The sequence below is a fragment of the Schistocerca cancellata genome, chromosome 1 (assembly GCF_023864275.1).
Source record: "Schistocerca cancellata isolate TAMUIC-IGC-003103 chromosome 1, iqSchCanc2.1, whole genome shotgun sequence".
NCBI classification, from domain to species: Eukaryota; Metazoa; Arthropoda; class Insecta; order Orthoptera; family Acrididae; genus Schistocerca; species Schistocerca cancellata.
The window spans coordinates 277,132,425-277,156,882 of NC_064626.1; the positions used below are offsets into that span (position 1 = coordinate 277,132,425).

Consider the following 24,458-nt stretch of genomic DNA (forward strand, 5'->3'; position numbering starts at 1 on the left):
CATCGTTTGATTTGAGATGTGTTGGACAAAGAACTAACCCTAGAGAGTAACAGTACTGAACCAAACAACACCATTTAGGGATTCCACTGCTGACTGTTTCTTGCACAGAACTTTCTAAGGTCTCACTGAACATAGAACCAAGTGAATAAATAGGCTAAAAAAATAAAGGCTTAAGAAAAGTATATCTTGCTTGTAGCAAATCTTTTGTGTCAAGTACAACGAGAGGTAGAGCCGCTAGAGAATAAAACAATATAGTTGTGTTGGTTGATTTAAAAGAATAAAAAGGGTGTGACGTGACAGAAGGAAAATGCTCCTCAAAATTGGGAAGAATCTGGAAAGACAAGATCTCTATAAACTACACACGAAAGGAAATTACTTTCAAAGCTAAATTCAAGGTTAGAATATGGCAATGCTCTGTCACTAATCTAATTTAAACTCCTCGCAGTAAAAAATAACAAGAATATGGAAGACTCTGATAAACAGCGAAAATAAAGCATGGGTCTCTGTTCAAAAAATTTTTAAGGCTTGACACGCACAAGAATGTAGAACAGTGATCTTAATTTTTAATATAGCCTTTATTTGTCTAGATCATGAGTTTATAAAATTATATTACCAATTTTGATTGTGCTTGCAATTGCCCTTGAGTTATAAAGGCTGTAATGATATTATATGATCTATAAAAGACTGCTGGCAGAACTGAACCAATAATATCATTTTATAAAAACACCATCTAGACAAATGAAGATTATATCATGTTTAATAATACAAGGTCTTAAGTTGGAGTGGTTTGCACCTGTCAATGCGTTGGTGTTGACTAGCAAAATAAATAAATAAGATACTTAGGAAATGGTTTAAAAATTAAATATAATATGATTGACATCTCTTATGACAAGACAGGAAAACACAGAATATATATTTTAAAAAAAGCCATCTGGACACAAGGTTTCAAAAAAGGAAATTGGTACTGTAAATAGGCTTAATAAAGAAGAAAATAAAGGAAGTGAGGGGAACGTAGAACTAACATATAAGTCAACACAGAAGAGATATAACAAGTCAACACAGAAGAGAGATAACAATAGTGCACAGAAAAGCAGACACTGAACAACAAAAGAAAAATAGAGCTATTAGAAAAGAAAGAAAGAAAAATGTACCACCAAATTAATTATAAGTGACCACAAAATGAAATGAAGTCTTTTTAAGAAAGAGAGAAAGAAAGGGAATGGACAAAGATGGGGTGAGCATTTGAAATAATTTTGTAGGATTTTGGGAAGAACATGGTGACATGCCAAGAACATGTGGTTGGTAGAAAATCAGCTTCTGAATGAGGAAATAGAGGACAAGAAAAGAGAAACTACCAAGTCACTTGTTACCCAGAATACAAACAGGTCAAATAAATGAAGAAGATTGCTGTAGCTATACCTCCACCAGCAAAATGTTTCAAAACCTAATACTATTGTGATAAAATCAATTAAATGACGATACGAAAATTGTACACGATGGTCAGAAACAGTCTGAAAAGCTTGTAAGTGTTTTGCAGCGTCAGTGTTGCCAAGAATGTTCTTCGTCTGGTTTCATAAAACTGAACAAGTATCCAGATAACCCGGACGGTGTAACACTGCGCCAAGATGTGCTGGCCGTGCACCAAGGCATGTTTAGCATCAGGGTGATCCTCATTATCAACAAACACTGTCTGCCTGTGTCCATTCATGCGAATGGACAGTTTGTTGCTGGTCATTCCCACATAGAATGCATCACAGTGTAGGCAGGTCAGTTGGTAGATCACGTGGGTGCTTTCACACGTGGCTCTGCCTTTGATTGTGTACACCTTCCGGGTTACAGGACTGGAGTAGCTGGTGGTGGGAGGGTACATGGGACAGGTTTTACACCGGGGGCGGTTACAAGGGTAGGAGCCAGAGAGTAGGGAAGGTGGTCTGGGGATTTCATAGGGATGAACTAAGAGGTTACGAAGGTTAGGTGGACGGCGGAAAGACACTCTTGGTGGAGTGGGGAGGATTTCATGAAGGATGGATCTCATTTCAGGGCAGGATTTGAGGAAGTCGTATCCCTGCTGGAGAGCCACATTCAGAATCTGATCCAGTCCCGGAAAGTATCCTGTCACCAGTGGGGCACTTTTGTGGTTCTTCTGTGGGAGGTTCTGGGTTTGAGGGGATGAGGAAGTGGCTCTGGTTATTTGCTTCTGTGCCAGGTCGGGAGGGTAGTTGCAGGATGCGAGAGCTGTTGTCAGGTTGTTGGTCTAATGCTTCAGGGATTCCGGACTGGAGCAGATTCGTTTGCCACGAAGACCTAGGCTGTAGGGAAGGGACCGTTTGATGTGGAATGGGTGGCAGCTGTCGTAATGGAGGTACTGTTGCTTCTTGGTGGGTTTGATGTGGACGGACATGTGAAGCTGGCCATTGGACAGGTGAAGGTCAACATCAAGGAAAGTGGCATGGGATTTAGAGTAGGACCAGGTGAATCTGATGGAACCAAAGGAGTTGAGGTTGGAGAGGAAATTCTGGAGTTGTTCTTCACTGTGAGTCCAGATCATGAAGATGCCATCAATAAATCTGTACCAAACTTTGGGTTGGCAGGCCTGGGTAACCAAGAAGGCTTCCTCTAAGCGACCCATGAATAGGTTGGCGTACGAAGGGGCCATCCTGGTACCCATGGCTGTTCCCTTTAATTGTTGGTATGTCTGGTCTTCAAAAGTGAAGAAGTTGTGGGTCAGGATGAAGCTGGCTAAGGTAATGAGGAAAGAGGTTTTAGGTAGGGTAGCAGGTGATCGGCGTGAAAGGAAGTGCTCCATCGCAGCGAGGCCCTGGACGTGCGGGATATTTGTGTATAAGGAAGTGGCATCAATGGTTACAAGGATGGTTTCTGGGGGTAACGGATTGGGTAAGGATTCCAGGCGTTCGAGAAAGTGGTTGGTGTCTTTGATGAAGGATGGGAGACTGCATGTAATGGGTTGAAGGTGTTGATCTACGTAGGCAGAGATACATTCTGTGGGGGCTTGGTAACCAGCTACAATGGGGCGGCCGGGATGATTGGGTTTGTGAATTTTAGGAAGAAGGTAGAAGGTAGGGGTGCGGGGTGTCGGTGGGGTTAGGAGGTTGATGGAGTCAGGTGAAAGGTTTTGTAGGGGGCCTAAGGTTCTGAGGATTCCTTGGAGCTCTGCCTGGACATCAGGAATGGGATTACCTTGGCCTACTTTGTATGTGGTGTTGTCTGAAAGCTGACGCAGTCCCTCAGCCACATACTCCCGACGATCAAGTACCACGGTCATGGAACCCTTGTCCGCTGGAAGAATGACGATGGACCGGTCAGCCTTCAGATCACGGATAGCCTGGGCTTCAGCAGTGGTGATGTTGGGAGTAGGATTAAGGTTTTTTAAGAAGGATTGAGAGGCAAGGCTGGAAGTCAGAAATTCCTTCATCAAAGACACCAACCACTTTCTCGAACGCCTGGAATCCCTACCCAGTCTGTTACCCCCGGGAACCATCCTTGTAACCATTGATGCCACTTCCTTATACAAAAATATTCCGCATGTCCAGGGCCTCGCTGCGATGGAGCACTTCCTTTCACGCCGATCACCTGCCACCCTACTTGAAACCTCTTTCCTCATTACCTTAGCCAGCTTCATCCTGACCCACAACTTCTTCACTTTCGAAGGCCAGACATACCAACAACTAAAGGGAACAGCCATGGGTACCAGGATGGGCCCCTCGTACGCCAACCTATTCATGGGTCGCTTAGAGGAAGCCTCCTTGGTTACCCAGGCCTGCCAACCCAAAGTTTGGTACAGATTTATTGATGACATTTTCATGATCTGGACTCACAGTGAAGAAGAACTTCAGAATTTCCTCTCCAACCTCAACTCCTTTGGTTCCACCAGATTCACCTGGTCCTATGCCATGCCACTTTCCTTGACTTTGACCTTCACCTGTCCAATGTCCAGCTTCACATGTCCGTCCACATCAAACCCACCAACAAGCAACACTACCTCCATTATGACAGCTGCCACCCATTCCACATCAAACGGTCCCTTCCCTACAGCCTAGGTCTTCGTGGCAAACGAATCTGCTCCAGTCCGGAATCCTTGAACCATTACACCAACAACCTGAAAACAGCTTTCACATCCCTTAACTACCCTCCCGACCTGGTACAGAAGCAAATAACCAGAGCCACTTCCTCATCTCCTCAAACTTGGAACCTCCCACAGAAGAACCACAAAAGTGTCCCACTTGTGACAGGATTCTTTCCGGGACTGGATCAGATTCTGAATGTGGCTCTCCAGCAGGTATACGACTTCCTCAAATCCTGCCCTGAAATGAGATCCATCCTTCATGAAATCCTCCCCACTCCACCTAGAGTGTCTTTCCGCCATCCACCTAACCTACGTAACCTCTTAGTTCATCCCTATGAAATCCCCAAACCACCTTGCCTACCCTCTGGCTCCTACCCTTGTAACCGCCCCCGGTGTAAAACCTGTCCCATGCACCCTCCCACCACCACCTACTCCAGTCCTGTAACCCGGAAGGTGTACACGATCAAAGGCAGAGCCACGTGTGAAAGCACCCATGTGATTTACCAACTGACCTGCCTACACTGTGAAGCCTTCTATGTGGGAAAGACCAGCAACAAACTGTCCATTCGCATGAATGGACACAGGCAGACAGTGTTTGTTGGTAATGAGGATCACCCTGTGGCTAAACATGCCTTGGTGCATGGCCAGCACATCTTGGCACAGTGTTACACCGTCCGGGTTATCTGGATACTTCCCACTAACACCAACCTGTCAGAACTCCGGAGATGGGAACTTGCCCTTCAGCATATCCTCTCTTCTCACTATCCGCCAGGCCTCAATCTCCGGTAATTTCTAATTTCAATTTGCCGCCGCTCATACCTCACCTGTCTTTCAACAACATCTTTGCCTCTGTACTTCCGCCTCGACTGACATCTCTGCCCAAACTCTTTGCCTTTACAAATGTCTGCTTGTGTCTGTGTATATGCGGATGGATATGTGTGTGTGTGCGCGAGTGTATACCTGTCCTTTTTTCCCCCTAAGGTAAGTCTTTCCGCTCCCGGGATTGGATTGCCTCCTTACCCTATCCCTTAAAACCCACATCCTTTCGTCTTTCCCTCTCCTTCCCTCTTTCCTGACGAAGCAACCGTTTGTTGCGAAAGCTTGAATTTTGTGTGTATGTTTGTGTTTGTTTGTGTGTCTATCGACCTGCCAGCGCTTTTGTTTGGTAAGTCTCATCATCTTTCTTTTTAGATATATTTTTCCCACGTGGAATGTTTCCCTCTATTTTATTACACTGTATAGAATAGTTACTTTTTATAGAGTATCAATGGTAAGCAGCTTAAACCTAAAAAAATGCACTATTTCAAAAAATGGGATTTTTTAATTTTTCCATTTTGTGGCCTGCAATATATTTGTTGAGGAACCAGACAAAAATCTAAAAATTTCACAGTGAATAGACCTTTATGATATCAAACTTCAGCATAAATTTCAACTTTGAGATTCAACTGGAAGTTATGGAAAAAAAATTACAAACATGAGCCAAAAATACGTTTTTAACATATGCGATATCTAGGCTTATGGAATAAAATATATCACTTACAGTATATAATTTAATCATATCTATGATTACTTACTTTTTTATTGAAAATAAGTCTACTAATTGCATTATATTGTTCTCTTGTTATTTGTTTTTAGTACATCGCTCGCTGAACATTTGAGAAATTTTTTCACTCAGTTTGGGTGTTAGATTATAAGTTCGCCCAGTCACAGTTGTAAATTCCATGGGAGGCAGCTTCCGTAGTATATTTTTAAGTGGCATCCAAACTTGATCCTTCTCAATTTTTTTAAAAGATGCCCTTGGCCCTGCAGGGTGATAAAATACAACATGTACACATCTTGGTTTTGACAGTCAATATTATCAACTTTGCCAATCCACCACTGTTCATCGTAAACAGAAGCCAGTATGTCTTTATTTTGAAGAACCAGTTGTACAAGTTTTACACACTGATGAAGTTCACTATCAGGCGAAGTTGATGTGATCTTACACTTCAGTAAGTTGTGTGAATGGGGTACAAAACAACGAAAAGATCGAGTGCCTTCAAGACACTGTCATAGACTTCTTGTATTTCCTCACATTGTACAAACACATAGGTAATTCCTTTGATATGTTTTTTACAGAATTCAAACATTTCATGAGGTGTTATGATATGATTGTCATCGATCCGCTGCAGACTTGCTTTTGTGACAGCTTGCTTTGTTGTACGTCCAACACCATCACAAGTATTCTGCCCATGGCATGATGCGAAAAAGTGCCATTCTACATCAAACCCAAAATCTTCTTTAATATTTTCTTTCGTGTTTATATTGATTTGCTGCCCCATCCAAGAAGTAAATTAGTTTTTTTTATGGTAGGGTGGTGCTGTTTAATGTAGTTTGTTAATTTTAGCTGAAAAATGTGCACTGCTGTAGTGTTGAGGTCAAGAGAGTCACTTATGACACAAAAGCTGTGGCTCATTGGTTCATCTTTATCTTTATAATGGAATACAAATGGATGAACTGTGGCCTGTTTGTTTACCCAGTGGTGCACTTGTACTTCATCTTGAACAACAAAGGAATAAGATTTGCTTTTTGTTTTTCAAAAATTTACTTTGAGCTTTTGCAATAAAATGACACATTTTCAGATTTTCAAGGTTAGCCACCAACACTTCAAAAAACTCTTCTCGTGATTTTATGACTGTCACCATTTCAGTTCTGTCTTGTGCCACCCATTGTTTGTATTTTATATTGTCAGGTATCAAATCTTCTTCTTCGGATTCTTCAAACATGTAAAGTAAGGCTTGTTTGTCTGGACAATCTTCACTGTTTCCCTTGATCATAGAATTGTAATGTCAATATTGCATACCATAACTTCCAAAAGGTCTTTATAGTCAACTCTAAGATTGGCCCCATCTATCATCAACTTCATGTTCTGATGATACAAACACAAACATTATGGGTGCCAGGCGTCCCTGCAACAATACACCATCTTGGTCTCAACTCGCAAAACTTTGATCTTCCAATTTTAATTTCAGGATTTTCTTTTTTAAATTCAGTGAATAGTTCATTTAATTTACACAATATTAACCTTTTTTGTCTTTGAATCTTAGAACCATTTTGTGTCAGAGAAACACAGTCTTTTTTTGCCAGACATCAAATGGCTGTTGTTGTTATTGTCATCGTCATAATACTTAATAGCTTTATTGATTGTGTTTTTACCTACCAAATTAGATGCATTATTCTTTTGTAATGCTGGTAAAATTCCCTGTTCTTTTACTAATTGCCTTGTTAACTTAACAAGTCGTTCTGACACATTAAATTCATCACTAACTTTTGCTCGACTCCAAGAATTCGTCAGTAAGCTGCTAAGCTTAATTTTATCCTCTTTGTTTCAAGTACTGCATTTAGTTTTTAGTTTTTCTATCATATCATCATATTTGGTTGGTGAAGTTTTAGACCTTCCATCTGTCTTAGTACAAATTGTATTTTGAAATGAAACTTCCAAAGTCTATTACACTGTAGCCGCCACTTTCTCAATTTTTGTATTCAAGGCACATCGTCTTTTATTTTGACTTAGTTTTCTAATTTTACTAGCAGGCGATATACCCAGGATTTCACAAGCTGTATCTAGTTTCTTAATGGTTGCTGGTAAGTCACAAAATTCTGTATCTGAGGTTTCACTATCCATTCTCTTGTGAATTACAAATATCTTAGAGTAACATGTTGGACACAATGATTTTCCTGGTATGAGACTGACAAAAAGGCTTTTATTTTTAGAATAATGATCAAATGTTATTTCTCGCAGACCTTTTGTTATAGGTTTTTCTTATGTTTCTCAAAAGTGTCCATGCAAGGCTGACCAAAAAGATGATGAAATTTTTTTAAGTATTTCATTTCATAGTACTTGCACGTTGATTCGACCTCTGGGCCAACTCTTAAGTAAAACAACACTTTTTCTTCTTCACTGTAATCTTCGATTAAAGTAATATCTTTAGGATACTCTCCATACACACTTTTATGACATGCTTCATTATTAATAACACCAACAGAACACAGACACCATTTTTCAACTGCACACTTCAAGAACTTCTAGCTTTTAAGTGTGAGTAGACAACTGTTGGTATAAGAGGGAAACCAACAATCAGACTTGTATAGGCTTGAAGATGCAATTGTTAGCCTGCTGAAACAATTACCACAGCATTGTTTTGACAAATAATCATTAGCTAGTGTAATGTAGTGTGTTACATTACGCAATTGGTATACTTCATTTGATTAGCCTTCCAGATATCGCAGATGTTAAAAAACATATTTTTGACTCGTGTTTGTAATCTTTTTTCCATAACTTCCAATTGAATCTCAAGGTTGAAATTTATACTGAAGTTTGATGTCGTAAAGGTCTATTAACTGTGAAATTTTCAGATTTTTATCTGGTCCTCCAACAAAGATATTGCAGGCCACAAAATGGAAAAATTAAAAAAAAAAATCCATTTTTTAAAATAGTGTATTTTTTTTTAAGTGAAAGCTGCTCACCATTGATACTCTATAAAAAGTTCAGCAGAAAGAATATTAAAGTTGAGAAATTAATCTTTCTTCGGAAAACTACTGCTCAAAAATTTGAGTTTTTTAATTTGTGGCTGATAACTTTGAACTATTAAAAATATATTAATGAATACATTCAGCTAAGTGATAATGACATTAATTTGTAGCCCAGAGTTTGTTGAACTAAATGCATTTTATCTGAAAGGCTTAGGGCAATCCACTACTGAATAATTCTAAAAAATGGAGATGCTCGGGGGGGGGGGGGGGGGGGGAGATGCGGCCTGCAACAAATATGGCCACCATTTCAAAACAATAAACAATAATGTTTTCAAAAAAAAAATATTTTTGTGACTACTAAACACTGGGGAATTCACCCAGCGAATATAAAATTTTTCCGATACGGTCAAGCAACCAATGCTGGACCACTTGGTACGGATTGATCCAGCTAATACTACTTAAAAACCAAGTGGCACACATTCTATGAAGACTGATCCAATTTGCATTGTACACCTCTCTTTGGTAACAATAAGGTGTGATACAACAAGGAATGCCTTAGCTTCCTGCACAAAGAAATTGCTTGAATGAGTCTTAGTACACAATTAAAAATTTAATCTACGTTTCACCTTCATGTGAGTATGGAGAATACTGGCATATAACATAATGAAGTCTATGTCCAGAAACTTATACAGTGCAGGAGTCTGTTAGAGTGGTAGTCATACAAAAAGAAAACAATGGAGCACACTGCACATTAGCAACAGGATGCATACAAAGTTATCTGTGCACTTAGAACAAATTAAAAATACAAGAAAGTATAGCCCAACGTGTGTGTGTGTGTGTGTGTGTGTGTGTGTGTGTGTGTGTGTGTGCGCGTGTGTGTGCGCACATGCTACACATTACCCATTTTTGGCTTTGCTCGCATATGCGTTCGACACACATATTGTATACATCCCCCCCCACCCCCCTCTGTGTCTGCCTCACCCTCCCACCTCTGTCTGTCCAGTTCCTCATTCCCACTCTCTGTCTCTACATGTACTCCCGCCATCTCTCTTTGTCCATCTCCTCTGCTCACTCTCTCCAACCCTATCTTCCTTCCCCCACCCCTGTTCATCTCCTCCTCCTTCTCTATCTGTCCACCTCCTCCTCTCCCCTCTTCCTTTTTCACCTGTCCACTATCTCTCCACATCTTCCAGTTGCCTTCTGATCTCCCCTTCCCCCCTCGCTCTGTCCATCTCACCCTTACTGACACACTCTCTGTCCACCTCCTCCTCTCCTCTCTCCCTTTCTAACCGCTCCTCACCATCTGTCCCTCTCCTACCCCCCTCCCTCCCCCCCCTCCCTCCCTCACTCTCTGTCCATTTCCTCCTCCCCCCTCTCTTTATCCATCTCCCCCTCCCTGTCTCTCTGTCCCTCCACTGCTCACCTGGGCTCATTCCCACGTGTAACCCATGCGAAACATGTCGATAAGACATGCCTGTCTTGCAGGGCTGCCTACGCATCAGGAGCTTAAAAAAGTTTTGCCCATATCCACTGCTTTGTGAGCTAGCAGGATCTAATACCCACTGTAGTGATACTGTGAAGTGCACTATTTGTGTGCTATATTTGGTTGAAATCAATCAATGGCTTTGGGAGGAGATGCTGGAGAAAAACACACACACACACACACACACACACACACACACACACACACACACACACTTGTATTCCAGAAACCATTTTACGGTGTGTGGTGGAGAGCACCTTTGCATACCACTAAAACAAGTCCTCACAAATGGCATGCATGTGAAAAAAGATTCTTTGGATCTTCCCTATAATGTGTCTTAGTTGAAAAGCAATATGAAGATATCTGTTGAATGAGGATTGTATACACTAGCACCCTCACAGGTAGACTACATTTCCCGAGAATTCTTCCAAAGACTTTTAGTCAAATATCTTTGTCTCTCATGATTAGTTTTATGTGACCATTCCCCTTCAAATCGCTACCCACACATACTCGCACATACACTCCTGGAAATTGAAATAAGAACACCGTGAATTCATTGTCCCAGGAAGGGGAAACTTTATTGACACATTCCTGGGGTCAGATATGTCACATGGTCACACTGACAGAACCACAGGCACATAGACACAGGCAACAGAGCATGCACAATGTCGGCACTAGTACAGTGTATATCCACCTTTCGCAGCAATGCAGGCTGCTATTCTCCCATGGAGACGATCGTAGAGATGCTGGATGTAGTCCTGTGGAATGGCTTGCCATGCCATTTCCACCTGGCGCCTCAGTTGGACCAGCGTTCGTGCTGGACGTGCAGACCGCGCGAGACGACGCTTCATCCAGTCCCAAACATGCTCAATGGGGGACAGATCCGGAGATCTTGCTGGCCAGGGTAGTTGACTTACACCTTCTAGAGCATGTTGGGTGGCACGGGATACATGCGGACGTGCATTGTCCTGTTGGAACAGCAAGTTCCCTTGCCGGTCTAGGAATGGTAGAACGATGGGTTCGATGACGGTTTGGATGTACCGTGCACTATTCAGTGTCCCCTTGACGATCACCAGTGGTGTACGGCCAGTGTAGGAGATCGCTCCCCACACCATGATGCCGGGTGTTGGCCCTGTGTGCCTCGGTCGTATGCAGTCCTGATTGTGGCGCTCACCTGCACGGCACCAAACACGCATACGACCATCATTGGCACCAAGGCAGAAGCGACTCTCATTGCTGAAGACGACACGTCTCCATTCGTCCCTCCATTCACGCCTGTCGCGACACCACTGGAGGCGGGCTGCACGATGTTGGGGCGTGAGCGGAAGACGGCCTAACGGTGTGCGGGACCGTAGCCCAGCTTCATAGAGACGGTTGCGAATGGTCCTCGCCGATACCCCAGGAGCAACAGTGTACCTAATTTGCTGGGAAGTGGCGGTGCGGTCCCCTACGGCACTGCGTAGGATCCTACAGTCTTGGCGTGCATCCGTGCGTCGCTGCGGTCCGGTCCCAGGTCGACGGGCACGTGCACCTTCCGCCGACCACTGGCGACAACATCGATGTACTGTGGAGACCTCACGCCCCACGTGTTGAGCAATTCGGCGGTACGTCCACCCGGCCTCCCGCATGCCCACTATACGCCCTCGCTCAAAGTCCGTCAACTGCACATACGGTTCACGTCCACGCTGTCGCGGCATGCTACCAGTGTTAAAGACTGCGATGGAGCTCCATATGCCATGGCAAACTGGCTGACACTGACGGCGGCGGTGCACAAATGCTGCGCAGCTAGCGCCATTCGACGGCCAACACCGCGGTTCCTGATGTGTCCGCTGTGCCGTGCGTGTGATCATTGCTTGTACAGCCCTCTCGCAGTGTCCGGAGCAAGTATGGTGGGTCTGACACACCCCGTGTCAATGTGTTCTTTTTTCCATTTCCAGGAGTGTATTTAATGGAGGTTACTGCTTCCAGTGCTCGTTCAGCAATTGTGTAATCATATAATAATGTGTCTTTCTGCCTATTTATTTTATATCTGTTTATGTTGAGAGTCATCTGTCAATCCTTGTGCCAAGTGTCAATCTTAAAAAAGTCTTCCTGCATTCTGCTACAATTTTCTAGCATAACTGCTTCGTATACAACAGCAGCATCCACAAACAGCTTCATGAAGCTTTAAACATTATTTGCTGGGTCATTTATACAACACAGTAAATACTAATGGTCCTATGACACTTCCTTAGGGTATGCCTAAACATACTTTTATGTCTAAGGATTTCTATCAGTCAAGAATGAAATACTGTGTTCTACTTGCTAGGAACTTTTTAACCCAATTAAAAATCTGGTCAGATATTCTGTAGACTCCAAAACTGTACTGAAGGCATTCTTGAAGAGAAGGAACAAGGCACCAACCTAGGCACCCCTATCTACTGCCTTCTGTGTTTCATGAACAAAGAGAGGGTGCTGGCTTTCGCAGGATCGATGTCTGTGGTATCTTCTCTCCAGAAAGGTCATAATACATAAACATAAAACGTGTTCTAAAATTGTACAACATACATCAGCAATATACACTGTAGTTTCGTGCATCTGTTCAGTGACTGTTTTTGAAAAAGGGATTAGGCTGCACATTCTTACAATCAGTAGCAATGCATCATTAATCCAGTGACTTAAAGTAGACTGCTGTTAGAAAAGGAGAAACTTCTTTCACAGACTATATATAAAACTGTATAGTTATCCTATCAGATCCAGCCTCTTTTGTTTGTTGAACAATTTTAGTTGATTCTGTATCCCATGGGCACATATTCAGATATATGTCATTTTCCTATTTATGCAACAACTGATAGAAGGAACTGCAGTACAATCTTTCTCAGTGAAACGGTTCAAGAAAAAGAATTGACTGTATTTTGGTCTTATCTATGTTAGCCTTCATTTTGATGTAATTATGGCCACTTGGAATCTTTAACTCTGGACACATGACTTTGATCTATTTCCTGATTTAACGTATAACCAAAACATTTTAGGATTTTCTCCAGAAATCTGTAAATACAATTTTATTTCAAATTCTTTGAATGCTTCACACATGGGTCTCTTAAGTTAATTTTGGCTTCACTCTATTTTTGTGTGTCTATGAGGTTTTGGCTAAATCCAAACAGTGAAGCTCTACTTGCTTTTGGAGCAACTTTCTAACACTGTTGTCGAACCACAGTGTGTCTTTCCCACCTCTCACAATGTCGCTCAGCACATATCATTCTTAACAAGGAAAGCTATGGGATCTCAAGACAAGAATTTGCATGAGACTTTGAGAGGTAAACAGGCACGCAAAGAAAATAATATGTGCAAAACATGGCATTTCACAATCACTCACAACCCTCGGGTGAGGGCATACAAAGTATGTTAACGGTACGACAAAGGATATGGAAAATGGACATCAACAAGGGCAATATCAATAAATTTATGTGCATGCACATTCCATATTAGTGAATTCTTCTATAATAAAGGCACATCAACTGACAGAGTGATACCACAGATCCAAATAATTAGTCTTTGTACTTATTACACGTGTCCATGGCACACACTGCATAGAAACTAAACATTACTAGTACATACTCTTTCCTGCTTGCACTACATTGTCCTGAGCATTCCTTGCACAGTACGTCCAAATCTTAATGCGACAATCCCTAACAGAATCATGGGAAGAACGCCAAACCAGGCAATACATAAACCATCAGTCACAGACACTCCCTACATCAATGTAACAAATAAAAATACGCCATAAAAACCCTATAAACCTATGTTATTCCATAGCATGGTAATGTGGTGGGAGAAGGCAATGCTGTAAGTAGAGTGGCTGTGTACAACAGGAGCAGATCACACCAACACTCAGTTCACAGTCAGGAGTGTTGCACATGTCAACTGCAACAAAGTAGACATCTGACACATTGCAAAACAGCATAGGCACATCCTGTGCCAAATATCCAGTGGATTTCCATGCCAAGCAAAGCTTAGGTTGATATTGTGGTGCACAAAACTAATTGTTTTCAAAAGAATACAACCTGTAAATGAAGAGTCTGCATGCAGATTGATGGCACAATTCACATCACAAAGTATATTCTCCTCCACGTAGTGTGCAAATGTTTTATATTTGTGAAAGGAGTATACATCTAGAGGCTGAAGTATTTTGTAGTTTTTGGTGGTATGATCATTGCTGAACTGTATGTTCCCGCTGCCAAAGGCTTTGGTGGCAAACACTAGTCAGTTTGACCTGACCATGAATTGAGCAACAAAATGGCAGGACCCATTATTTCCGGTTACAATACCTCCCAGGCCCAAGACAAAACAAGTGTTGTAGACATCATCCCATTAACAGTGCAGTCATATTCTATGTTCAGTGGGTTGTTGCACTGTAGCATTTGGGGGACACATTTGTCAAATTTCTCATCCATTTCCTGAAAGCAGATACACAATTTCTTTGCAAGGAGTCCTGAAATGGACAAAAGCACTTGAATTGTACAAGAGTACAAAGTACTTGTGACAGATCGCACAATGGCTTCAGTTGTCTTCTCTCCAGTCACTGACAGTGTCTGGTTTGGTTGGTATTGAACACCACATTAGCACCAATGTCATTGGCTGTAATATAGTCCATCACCTTTTGCACAAACTACAACCCTTTCACTCTTATGGTAGTGTCCACAGTAATATCCTACACATTTAATAAACCATGTGATCTTGCTTGATGTTATTTTATAGTCGCAATTGAAGTGATGAATGAAACAGGCTCTGGCTTTAAAATTAGGGATGCCTTGAATGATAGCTGATTGTTTCACCCATATCTTTAAATGCCAATAGTGAATTGAGAGTCCCATGTGACATGCCTCCTGGAATTTGGTATACACATACTTGTGAATTCTTGCGATCTCGTTTTGCACAGTACCAGCAGGTTCAAGAGTGGTAACAATTTGTTGCACCTTCTCCGGTGTTGTCTTGTGTTTGCATGCAGTTGCTGCTACGGATTTCTGCTTAGCCTTCACAGTGTCATAATAATCCTCTGCGTAGTTCTTGGTGTGAATTGTTTGTGTATGCTTGTATGTCATAATCAGGAGTGAAGGGGTGGTGGTGGGGAGTGATAGTTCGTAGGGACTGGAACTGGTTGCCATGTTTTGCACTGGCGACTGTGGGGCATCACAGTCAGACAATATCCCCGTCCCTCATCACTTGCACGATCATCACTTTCACACCATAATGTCTGTCCTTCCCACATGATAGCACCACCTTCAACATGTTGCCCCTACAGGTTCGACAACTGTCATGCAACATGCCTGTCACTGTACGTTGGAGCTGTGTCATTTGGTGCCTACCTCTACATCATTAGTATTTGTACTGCAGCATGGGTATTATATACCATTCTGGTAATCTCACACCACCACTGTGAATGGGTGAATATGCCTGTGACCTGACTCGCTATTCACTACTAACCCCTTCAATGAGTAAACATCACTACAGTGACATGTGTGCCATCTGCCATCATCGATGCAAGTGCCGTCTCACATGACCTTGCAGAACATCAGATATATTGCCTGTCTGTCCACCTAGGGTTGCAACTATTTCTGGTGAGTGGTAGCGTTCGTTGTTTTGTACTAACATTTCCCAGATGGATACATGTCATTCAGCAAACATGTTTAACAGTAGTCTTCATCCTTTGACGCTCCAACTCTAATTTACAATGCTCATACCATGTTTATTGCAAATTCTACCACTGCACATATTGTGAGCGGGTATCTCCAGTGCATATCCCAGTCTGGGGGGTGTAAGAAATTGCGCCGAACAACCTGTCGCATGTGTTATTAACAGTGACAGGCAGGTAAAAAATAAGTGCCTACCCTTACTGTTCATGAAAGTCTAGCCCAACATCATGTATCACATGACCCTGTTGCTATTTCAACTTTGAGAGCTGAATCCAAAATGGCATACTTGACAATGGCCGCCTTGATGACTATTAGCACGGTAAGGTGTGGCCCCATCTCTATTGCCATTATTATATTTCTAATCTTTCTTAGACAGACTATTTTCAGAATACAAGGTTAGATACGGACTTTAGCCTACCATTGTATTGTGAGAGAACCACCACACATTATATGACCTCATCCGAAGTTGTGAGCAATTGCGAAATACCAATTTCGGACATATTGTTTTCTTTGCATACCTGTTCACTTATCAAGGTCTCATGCAAATTCTCATTGTGAGATCCCATAGCTCCCTTGTATGCCGTATCACTGTACAACTCTCCCCTCATGGCTGAGCACATTGGTGTAGCAGTTGAGTCAACAGACTTTAGCTCCCACGCAGTAATTCGTTACCACAAATGTATAATTATTTCTCTAAATCACTTTAAGCAAATAAAGATGGATTAGTCCTGCAATATCTCATTTCACTCACTGGCCCTTTTCAACAGAGCCACTGCCCCACCTCAATTGATCTTGTTGTTACAAACGCAAGTCCCTTCCAGCACAATCACTTCCAGAACTGGATGATACATTTATTTCACTGCTTTATTTGGTCACTAATACATGGCAGAAAAAATGCAACACCCTCAAAGATAGTATTGGTGCCAGCAGGGTGCAATACAAGAGGTTGTAGTGTTGGCAATGCATTTGTCACAGATATAGGCAATGAGGTTGATTTTGGGAGGCCTGTCTGCATACCATTTGTTTCAACCTGTCTGGAGTTTAGAGGTGAACAGAGTTTGCAACTTTCATTCTATGGAACAGTCATGCCCTATCAACTAATATGTTCAGTTGAACAGTTTCAGCCATTTGAATGGGTTTGCATTGTGGGTTTGCATGAAATTTGATGGATGTATATGGTGGCTTGCAGCAGGTGGCTTACACATAGTGTCTCTGGAGGGCAGATGTGAAATGCAGCTGTTGTGTTGATGGAGTATTTGCTACACATACTGTCACACGGAAATATTAATGTCATCATTTTTTGGCACTACTGTATTAGATAGTGCATCCATTTCTTGCTACTGACCTTGGTGATTGAAACTGGTGTGCTATAATTGTGCAGCTTTATTTCAGAGATTAGATGACTGCTCAGAACATATTTGCTAAATGATATTGTGTAATGAGAATGGTACTGTATAAACAACTAGTTCAGGTCCACTTGTTGAAACAGTTATTAATATGGTGGTATTAGTTTGAAACAATACTGGTGGCGTGGGTTCAAGGAGATGGTTTATGCAAATGTCTAGTACCGAGCTGTTTCCGGTGTAAGAGCCAACATTGTATTATATTTCTGTGAACTGACAAAATAATGCTGGATTCTAATTGACCTGTTAATGATGAAGCAGTGGTCAGGACACAACCAGACATTTATAAAAAAGGGAAGCTATGTTCCCCTCAAATTATGTACTACTTAGAGAGCATTAATATATATAGCTATAGACTCTTTTCTACAGTGTGAAATTGTTAATTAGTTACTGACTTGTACTGGTATCAGCTGCTATGTTTATGTTAAACTCTCAAATCAGTACGAGAGAGGCATTTCTGACTATTTGCTAAAGGAAACACCATTGAAATTTACTGTGGGATAAAGTTTTGGCTGCTTTATTAAATTGTGAAGTTTATTAATTTAATTGTGCGGTAGCTGCTTCCTTTCTAAGGTTTGTTTCAGAACTAAAGTAGGTAATTATTGTTTCAAGATTTCAATGTTTTCTACCATTCCAGTATTCTTCAAACACTTTAAACAGAAATTTTTGTGGAGGTCATAAGCGACCGAAATTTTATGCAAATTTGGTCTTCAATAAATGTTTTAAAAGACACAAATTTAATCCAGACTCACTCAATCGCTTCACCCTTTCTCACTGTGGTCCAGCTAATTGTAACAAGATGTGCATCAAGACAGGTGCATTTTGCAAGCAATGGTGGCTGACAGACCATCATCCAGATGAAATTCAGACATGTGTTGCACCTACTGTGTCATCGGGGACTATTGGGAACCATTTGCTTGCAGCAGGATTAAGATAACGTGTGCCTCTGGCCAGGCTATTGCTGACACTGTGACACTGCCAAGCATGGCTACTCTGATATTCTGAAAGAGTTGACTGGAGAATGGAAAGGTGCTCTGCTGTCTTCAGTGAAGAGAGTTCATTCAGTTTGTACGCAAGTGATGGACATACACATGTATCGCGTAGACCTGGTGAGTTGCTATTCCAGAGTGCACTTGCCACTACACAAAGATCACATCCCCGGCTTTGTGATGTGTAAATTACAATTTGTGGTCACATTTGGTGTTTCTACAGGGTAAAATAACCAGTGCCCAACAGATTGCAGACTGTTATCCCTAAGCTACTGCCATCTCTTCAACAGGAAGGTGATGTACATTTTTTCAGTATAGCAATATATGTTCTCATAGGGATGTCATGAGGCTACACAATCTTTGTGCTGTACAACAACTACCCAGGCCAGCAATATCATCAGGTCTGGGTGAAACAAAACAGAAAAAAGGTGTCTTGCATAAGGCAGAAAATGTGCCTCAGAAATAACAATAGTTATTTGTCAAATACATGTAATTGATAAAGGTTTGGGAAATGACGGAGAATTCTTCCTTTGGGCGAACCATCTGATTTTGTAAATTGTCATGTTACATTAGCAAGCAACTAATGTGAAAATTCTGTATCTGATTTTGGGAAATATGGAAGCGTCCGATCCCGCCCGTCTGCTTTGACCCATGACGTCACAAATATGGCTGAAACGATCATAAACCACGATTCCAATATGGCGCATATAAAGTCGGTACGTACACATTATGAGCACGAAAATACATCGAGAAACAAACACACACACTTTCCACAAAAAGCCTAATGACACTAACGGGACAAGCGCGGGAAATGGGGTGTTTTTGGGAGTGGGCAAACGAAATATAAACAAATTTAGACACCCACCCCCATACAAAACCACACAAAACGACGAAAAAAAGCGACATCACAAAATTCCCCAAATACCACTAAACACAATATCATCTGGAATCTGACACTTCCCTTGACCTATATAGCTCAACAGCAGCTGCCGATCCCATAAATTAGGGTCAAACACTTCCCTTCACCTATATAGCTCAAAAACATCTCCCGATACCAATATCAACACACACAGCCACACATTGGGATCGAACACTTCCCTTGACCTGCGCACTGTTAATTTTATCCGTCATATCCATTCCTGAACAAAAACAACAACCGATTAATTTTACTAAAATTACCACACAATGTACACCGAACAACACTAAATTAATCTTCACACAAAATCGTTAACTCACTGAAACAAATTGCACTCCAAAACACAGCCGACACTCGAACAATTCTGGATAATGAGCAAAAGCAAACTGAGCCCATTACACCACACAAACGAAAACCCTGAACATACCACCAGAGAGCACAACAAACCACGACGACATCTACAAACACGCCACACTCACAAACCAAACTCCGCGCCGTCATGACGTCACACACGACAACACCCTTACGTCACGGGTCAAAGCCGACGTGTGGGATCGGACGCTTCTGTCGACCCTGATTTTGAATTATTCTGAAGTTAGTTCATAATGAAATACACTCAACCAACAAAAATTAACAAGAAAAAAGTGGAACATTTCAACAAATTTTCTAAAAGTGGCATGAAATCAAAAGATTTGCATCCAACAGTGAGTCTTCCTTTGAAAACATAACCCAGCTTTTGTTTTCTCTACATGTAGAAAGATGCTACTCCATATGATAATTATATTTATACTGCAGTTGCATTTCCTTTAAGCCTAACTGTTTCTCTTACATGCACACTAGTGACATTTCACAAATGGCAGTTTTTAATTTATGTGTCTAACATCTTGAGCACTGTCAATTAAAAGCAGAAGACAATCACATGGGCAAATGATACTCTGAAAGTTACATCACAATTTCTTGTGCCCAGAAGAAGCTATAAATATATCAAATACACATTTACAATTACACAACAGCCATAAGGTTTTAAATATGTGTTTGTTTATATTCTTAGTCTGTAGCATACTCCAACACACAAATAATTTCCATTCTTTTTCTTTCCCCTTCCATAGTCAATCTACAAGAATTTATCTTTTTAATACTTACATTGTTGTGCGTAACAGAATTAACTGGTTTATTTTCTGACAAAAGCAGGTCATATGCAGCAGCTCCTGTTAGTTTATTATGTCATATTTTGATAAGACTTCAAAGCAGTGCAAAGATTGGCTTTAAATGTTCATAAACATAAAACTGTGCACTCCACAAAAAAGCACATAGAATTCTATGACTATAACATCAATTAGTCTTGTTGGAATTGATCAACTCATACAAACACCTGGATGTAACACTCTGTAGGGAAATGAAACACTATGGTAACGTAGGCTGTCGTGGGTAAAGCCGGTGGTAGACTTTGGTTAACTTGCTGCATACTGGGGAAGTGCAAACAGTCTTCAAAGGAGATTGCTTACGAATCACTCATGTGACCCATCCTAGAATGCTGCTCAAGTGTATGAGACCCATGTCCAAATAGCGCTGTCTGGATATTGAACATACACAGAGAAGGCCAGCACAAATGGTCACAGGTCTGTTTGATCCATGGGTGAGTGTTACAGAGACAATGAAGGAACTGAACTGAGAGACTCTTGAAGATTCCGGATAAGGCTGTTAAAGTTTCAAGAACCACTCTTAGATAATGATTCTACGAAAATACTACAATCCCGTTAGAATCAGTCACATAGGACTGCATGCACAGAGGCACTCAAACAATCATTCTTCCCATGCTCCATAAGTGAACGGAATGGGTAGGAACACTAACAAGTGGTACAGTGGGACGTACCCACTGCCATGCACCTCATGGTGGTTTGCAGAATATAGATGTAGATGGTATGATTTATGTGCTCCAACACAATGATGATTCACAAATGCTAAAATAAATTATTCCAGCAACGTGCACGATTTGCTTCGAGTCACTCAAAAGGATATGGCTACAAAGAAAGTATCAACAACTGTGCTTTAAAATGGTATCATTAGTCATACTGATCTCTGCAAATGGTGGACTACGTACTTCAACATGTTAGTGTCATATTAAAACAACAAACAGTTTGTCAACCAACAACTCTGTATAATCAAGTACCACGATTCCTTTATTTCACTTGGCACACTTGTAAACTGAATACGTAGACCCATTGGGAAACTGAAGCTCCAGCAGGCCTGTTACCATCTGCGAAGTACTTGACAGCTGCCAATCAAATACTTGTTTTAAAACTGAAACAGATCCGTTTCTACAGGGACCTCAAGTATGGCATTTAATACTATTTACGTAACCAATTAATGAATATCACTACCTTTATGCTCATGTTCAGAAGTTTCACGATAACCTACGACACTAAATAAACGAGCTACTTACAAATGCTGCAGTCCTAAGGAAAATCGTTAGTTTTTTTTATACCACGTGATGTATATAACATAACCTCAACTGCAGACGAAACATAAACAAATACACATTTCCGACGGCAAAGCTTCTCTAGTATTATCTTTGGCAAATCGTTCCGAGCACATTTCTCCATTGCATCTCCCTTTGCATGAAGAGAACATACTACGTTTATGTAATAATTTTAGAGGAGCACAAAGAAAGTCATTGCCTAAGGAATTGCTTAAAAATTACTTTTTGATATAAATATTACAGTCTACATTATTCTAATATAAGACACTATTTTTCCAAGAAAACTATTCTTGAGTGTTCATAACTGTAGTGCAATGTGGGAGAGACATTGTTGTAATTATAAATATACCCTGGACGATAAAAATCAATGGTCCATGGATAGAAAGCGGGTTTTGGCAGAAGGGGTAAATGAGTCGTCATTTTGTCGTTGCTGGTATCTTTGGTGTACGCGTTGCCTTTGGGAAGACGTAAGATAAGCTGTATTGTGCAATCCGAGTTATTTACATTAGTCTAGAATGATGTTTCAATACAAAGAAGAACATCCTTTTGAGAAAAGGAAAGAAGAAGGCGAGAAAATTAGACGAAAGTATCCAGATAGAGTTCCCGTCATTGTGGAGAAAGCTCCGAAATCAAGGCTTGCTGATCTGGACAAGAAGAAATATCTTGTACCATCAGATTTGACAGTGGGCCAGTTCTACTTTCTCATAAGGAAGAGGATCCATCTGAGGCCAGAAGACGCCTTGTTCTTCTTCGTCAACAACGTGATTCCACCAACTAGTGCAACTATGGGTTCCCTGTATCAAGAGCACCACGAAGAGGATTTCTTTCTGTATATTTCGTACAGCGACGAAAATGTGTATGGTTGTTGAATCATTTTGATTTGGTTGTCATTTCACTTAAATTGCAACGCAAATATTAGACAATCATTTTGTTTCAGAATGTGTATATATTCTTCAGAATAAGTTCTTGTATTAGCCATAAAGTCGGTGGTGCATATATTACAAAGTTAATGATAAATGTTTTTGCATATTGAAGACACTTTGCTTTCAAGGGAATGTTGTCCAACACTGTGCACACATCATTACTATATTTGAATTCTTGTTTATTTGGGAAACACATAGTGCTATTGGTAACAAATAAAAATGAAGCTTGCTCTGCTCAGTATTTCAGAAATTACGCTGCATAAACCATGTGTCAACTTTTACCATCAGCTGTTCATATTGTAGTTGAGTTTGTTCTATTACACAAGTTACAGATGTGTATTCTGCAACATTAGCAAATTGTTGTAGACTCCTGCATGTTTGGAGCGTTCCTTGTCGTAAATAAAAGATGATTATCATCAACCAATTGCAGTAATTTTTGGAGCACATTGTGGCATTTGAGCAATTCGTAGTATAAATTACACAGATTTGAAGCATTCGTTTCACTGGCTAAGCTAATTCTGTTCTTTGTCTTGATGTGCTGAACCCAATTTGATCTGTAATATTATGTATTATTTTGTTTTGTTGTTGTTTGATATGTAGCATTAAAGTGTTATAATACAAGCTGTAAATTTGAGTTTGCTCTGCTGTACCAGATTCCTTCTTTTCCATTTGTCTGATAGTCTGCATCAGGACTATGTAGATATGACATTTTGTTCTGTTCTCCGAAATTAAATAATCAATGTGTTCTATTGCAGAGGATGAAAACTCATATCAGTCACAAATCGCTAAATTTTGCAGTATGAAAGGTAGCACCATAAATGTGATTGCTAAGCTTTTACGATATAAAGAATGAAATGCATGCAAGTCTGCACTTGCCTCACTAGAGAAAAATTAAATGGACTGGGGAATTGACTGTAATGTAGGCCTAAATATAATGTGAATTGTAGTTGCCATTCCGTAGGTGATGTGTAATAATGTGGTATTGAATGCATATACAGAATTCAGTGCGATTTACGTCTGCTTCGGTATCATATTTTCTCCGCACAGCATTCACCTAAGCTAACAGTATTCAGGTGTTCAATTGTCAGTGTGTGTCTTCATTTCATACCTCAGAGGACATATTTATTTAAACATAAAAAAAGAGATGCAGTTGTTAGAAGTTACATTGATAATTAACTATTGATGTGTACTTGGCGAACATTAAGTTAATGCCATGTAAGAAGCAGGAAAGTTATTTGAAGAAAGTGCTGCTTCCTTGGTTATCCTTAGTTACCGTAAATGTTGCAATTTGTGTTTATTTCTTGCTTTATATATGATGTTAACTTGATCAGTAACTGGTTAAATTGTGACATTGCTTCTTCTAAAATCTTTGTTGTGGTGACAGACTGATTTGTATCACAGGACAAGGTGTAGGTTTTGGTTGAAAGGTAATAATTCAGTTGTTGGTTGGTGCAGTGTGAACTGTTTATCTCTGTCCTTCATTGAAAAGCATCTTTAATCATGGAAACTAAAATTGCGAGATAACCTGCAAAAACATACATTAGGTAAGGTAATGCAAAAGTCTGCAGCGAATAAAATATAAGGGTGGGAGATTAACTATCTAACTTTTACCGAATATGTTGGTATTAGAACACAAAACTCTATTCTGCGTCCAGGATGGGGGCTAAAGCTACATTAAAATTATTTTTATGTTTTTCACTATGACTGTGAAATTTACAGTTCACCTGTAACTGAATTTTATTATTAGGAATAAATAAAGTAAAGGAGTGAGTGAGTATAAGATGTCAAAGACCAATGAAGAGAGATTTGTGATTTATTTGGTTATCTATGTCACTTGCTGTTATTACTGCTCACCTTCATTGAATGATTTACCAACCAAACACAATCCATGGTTACTTTTAATTGATGAATTTTGAGTTTATTTTCCAAATCCGAATGCAAAACTTTAGATGTAGGTTATGGTCCTTACTAGGTTTGAATGTCATGTTAGTAACAGA

The 24,458-nt window shown here is 40.6% G+C and overlaps 1 protein-coding gene across 4 annotated transcripts in view; it reads right to left on the reverse strand.

Moving 5' to 3' along the window:
* Nucleotides 1-21,655, reverse strand: part of LOC126171208 (protein LLP homolog) — a 39,759-nt gene extending 18,104 nt beyond the window's left edge. Inside the window, exon 1 of one of the 4 annotated variants that reach the window (XM_049920784.1) lies at nt 21,503-21,655. Coding sequence is in view for 1 of the 4 variants with exons in the window: in XM_049920783.1 (XP_049776740.1) it covers nt 20,933-20,951 (19 nt within the window). In the remaining 3 variants the exon portion in view is untranslated. Of the gene's footprint in view, nt 1-20,932; nt 21,059-21,160; nt 21,305-21,440 lie in introns of those variants that run through there. The other 3 variants (XM_049920786.1, XM_049920785.1, XM_049920783.1) reach the window with 3 other exon arrangements.
* Nucleotides 21,656-24,458: the final 2,803 nt, after the last annotated feature.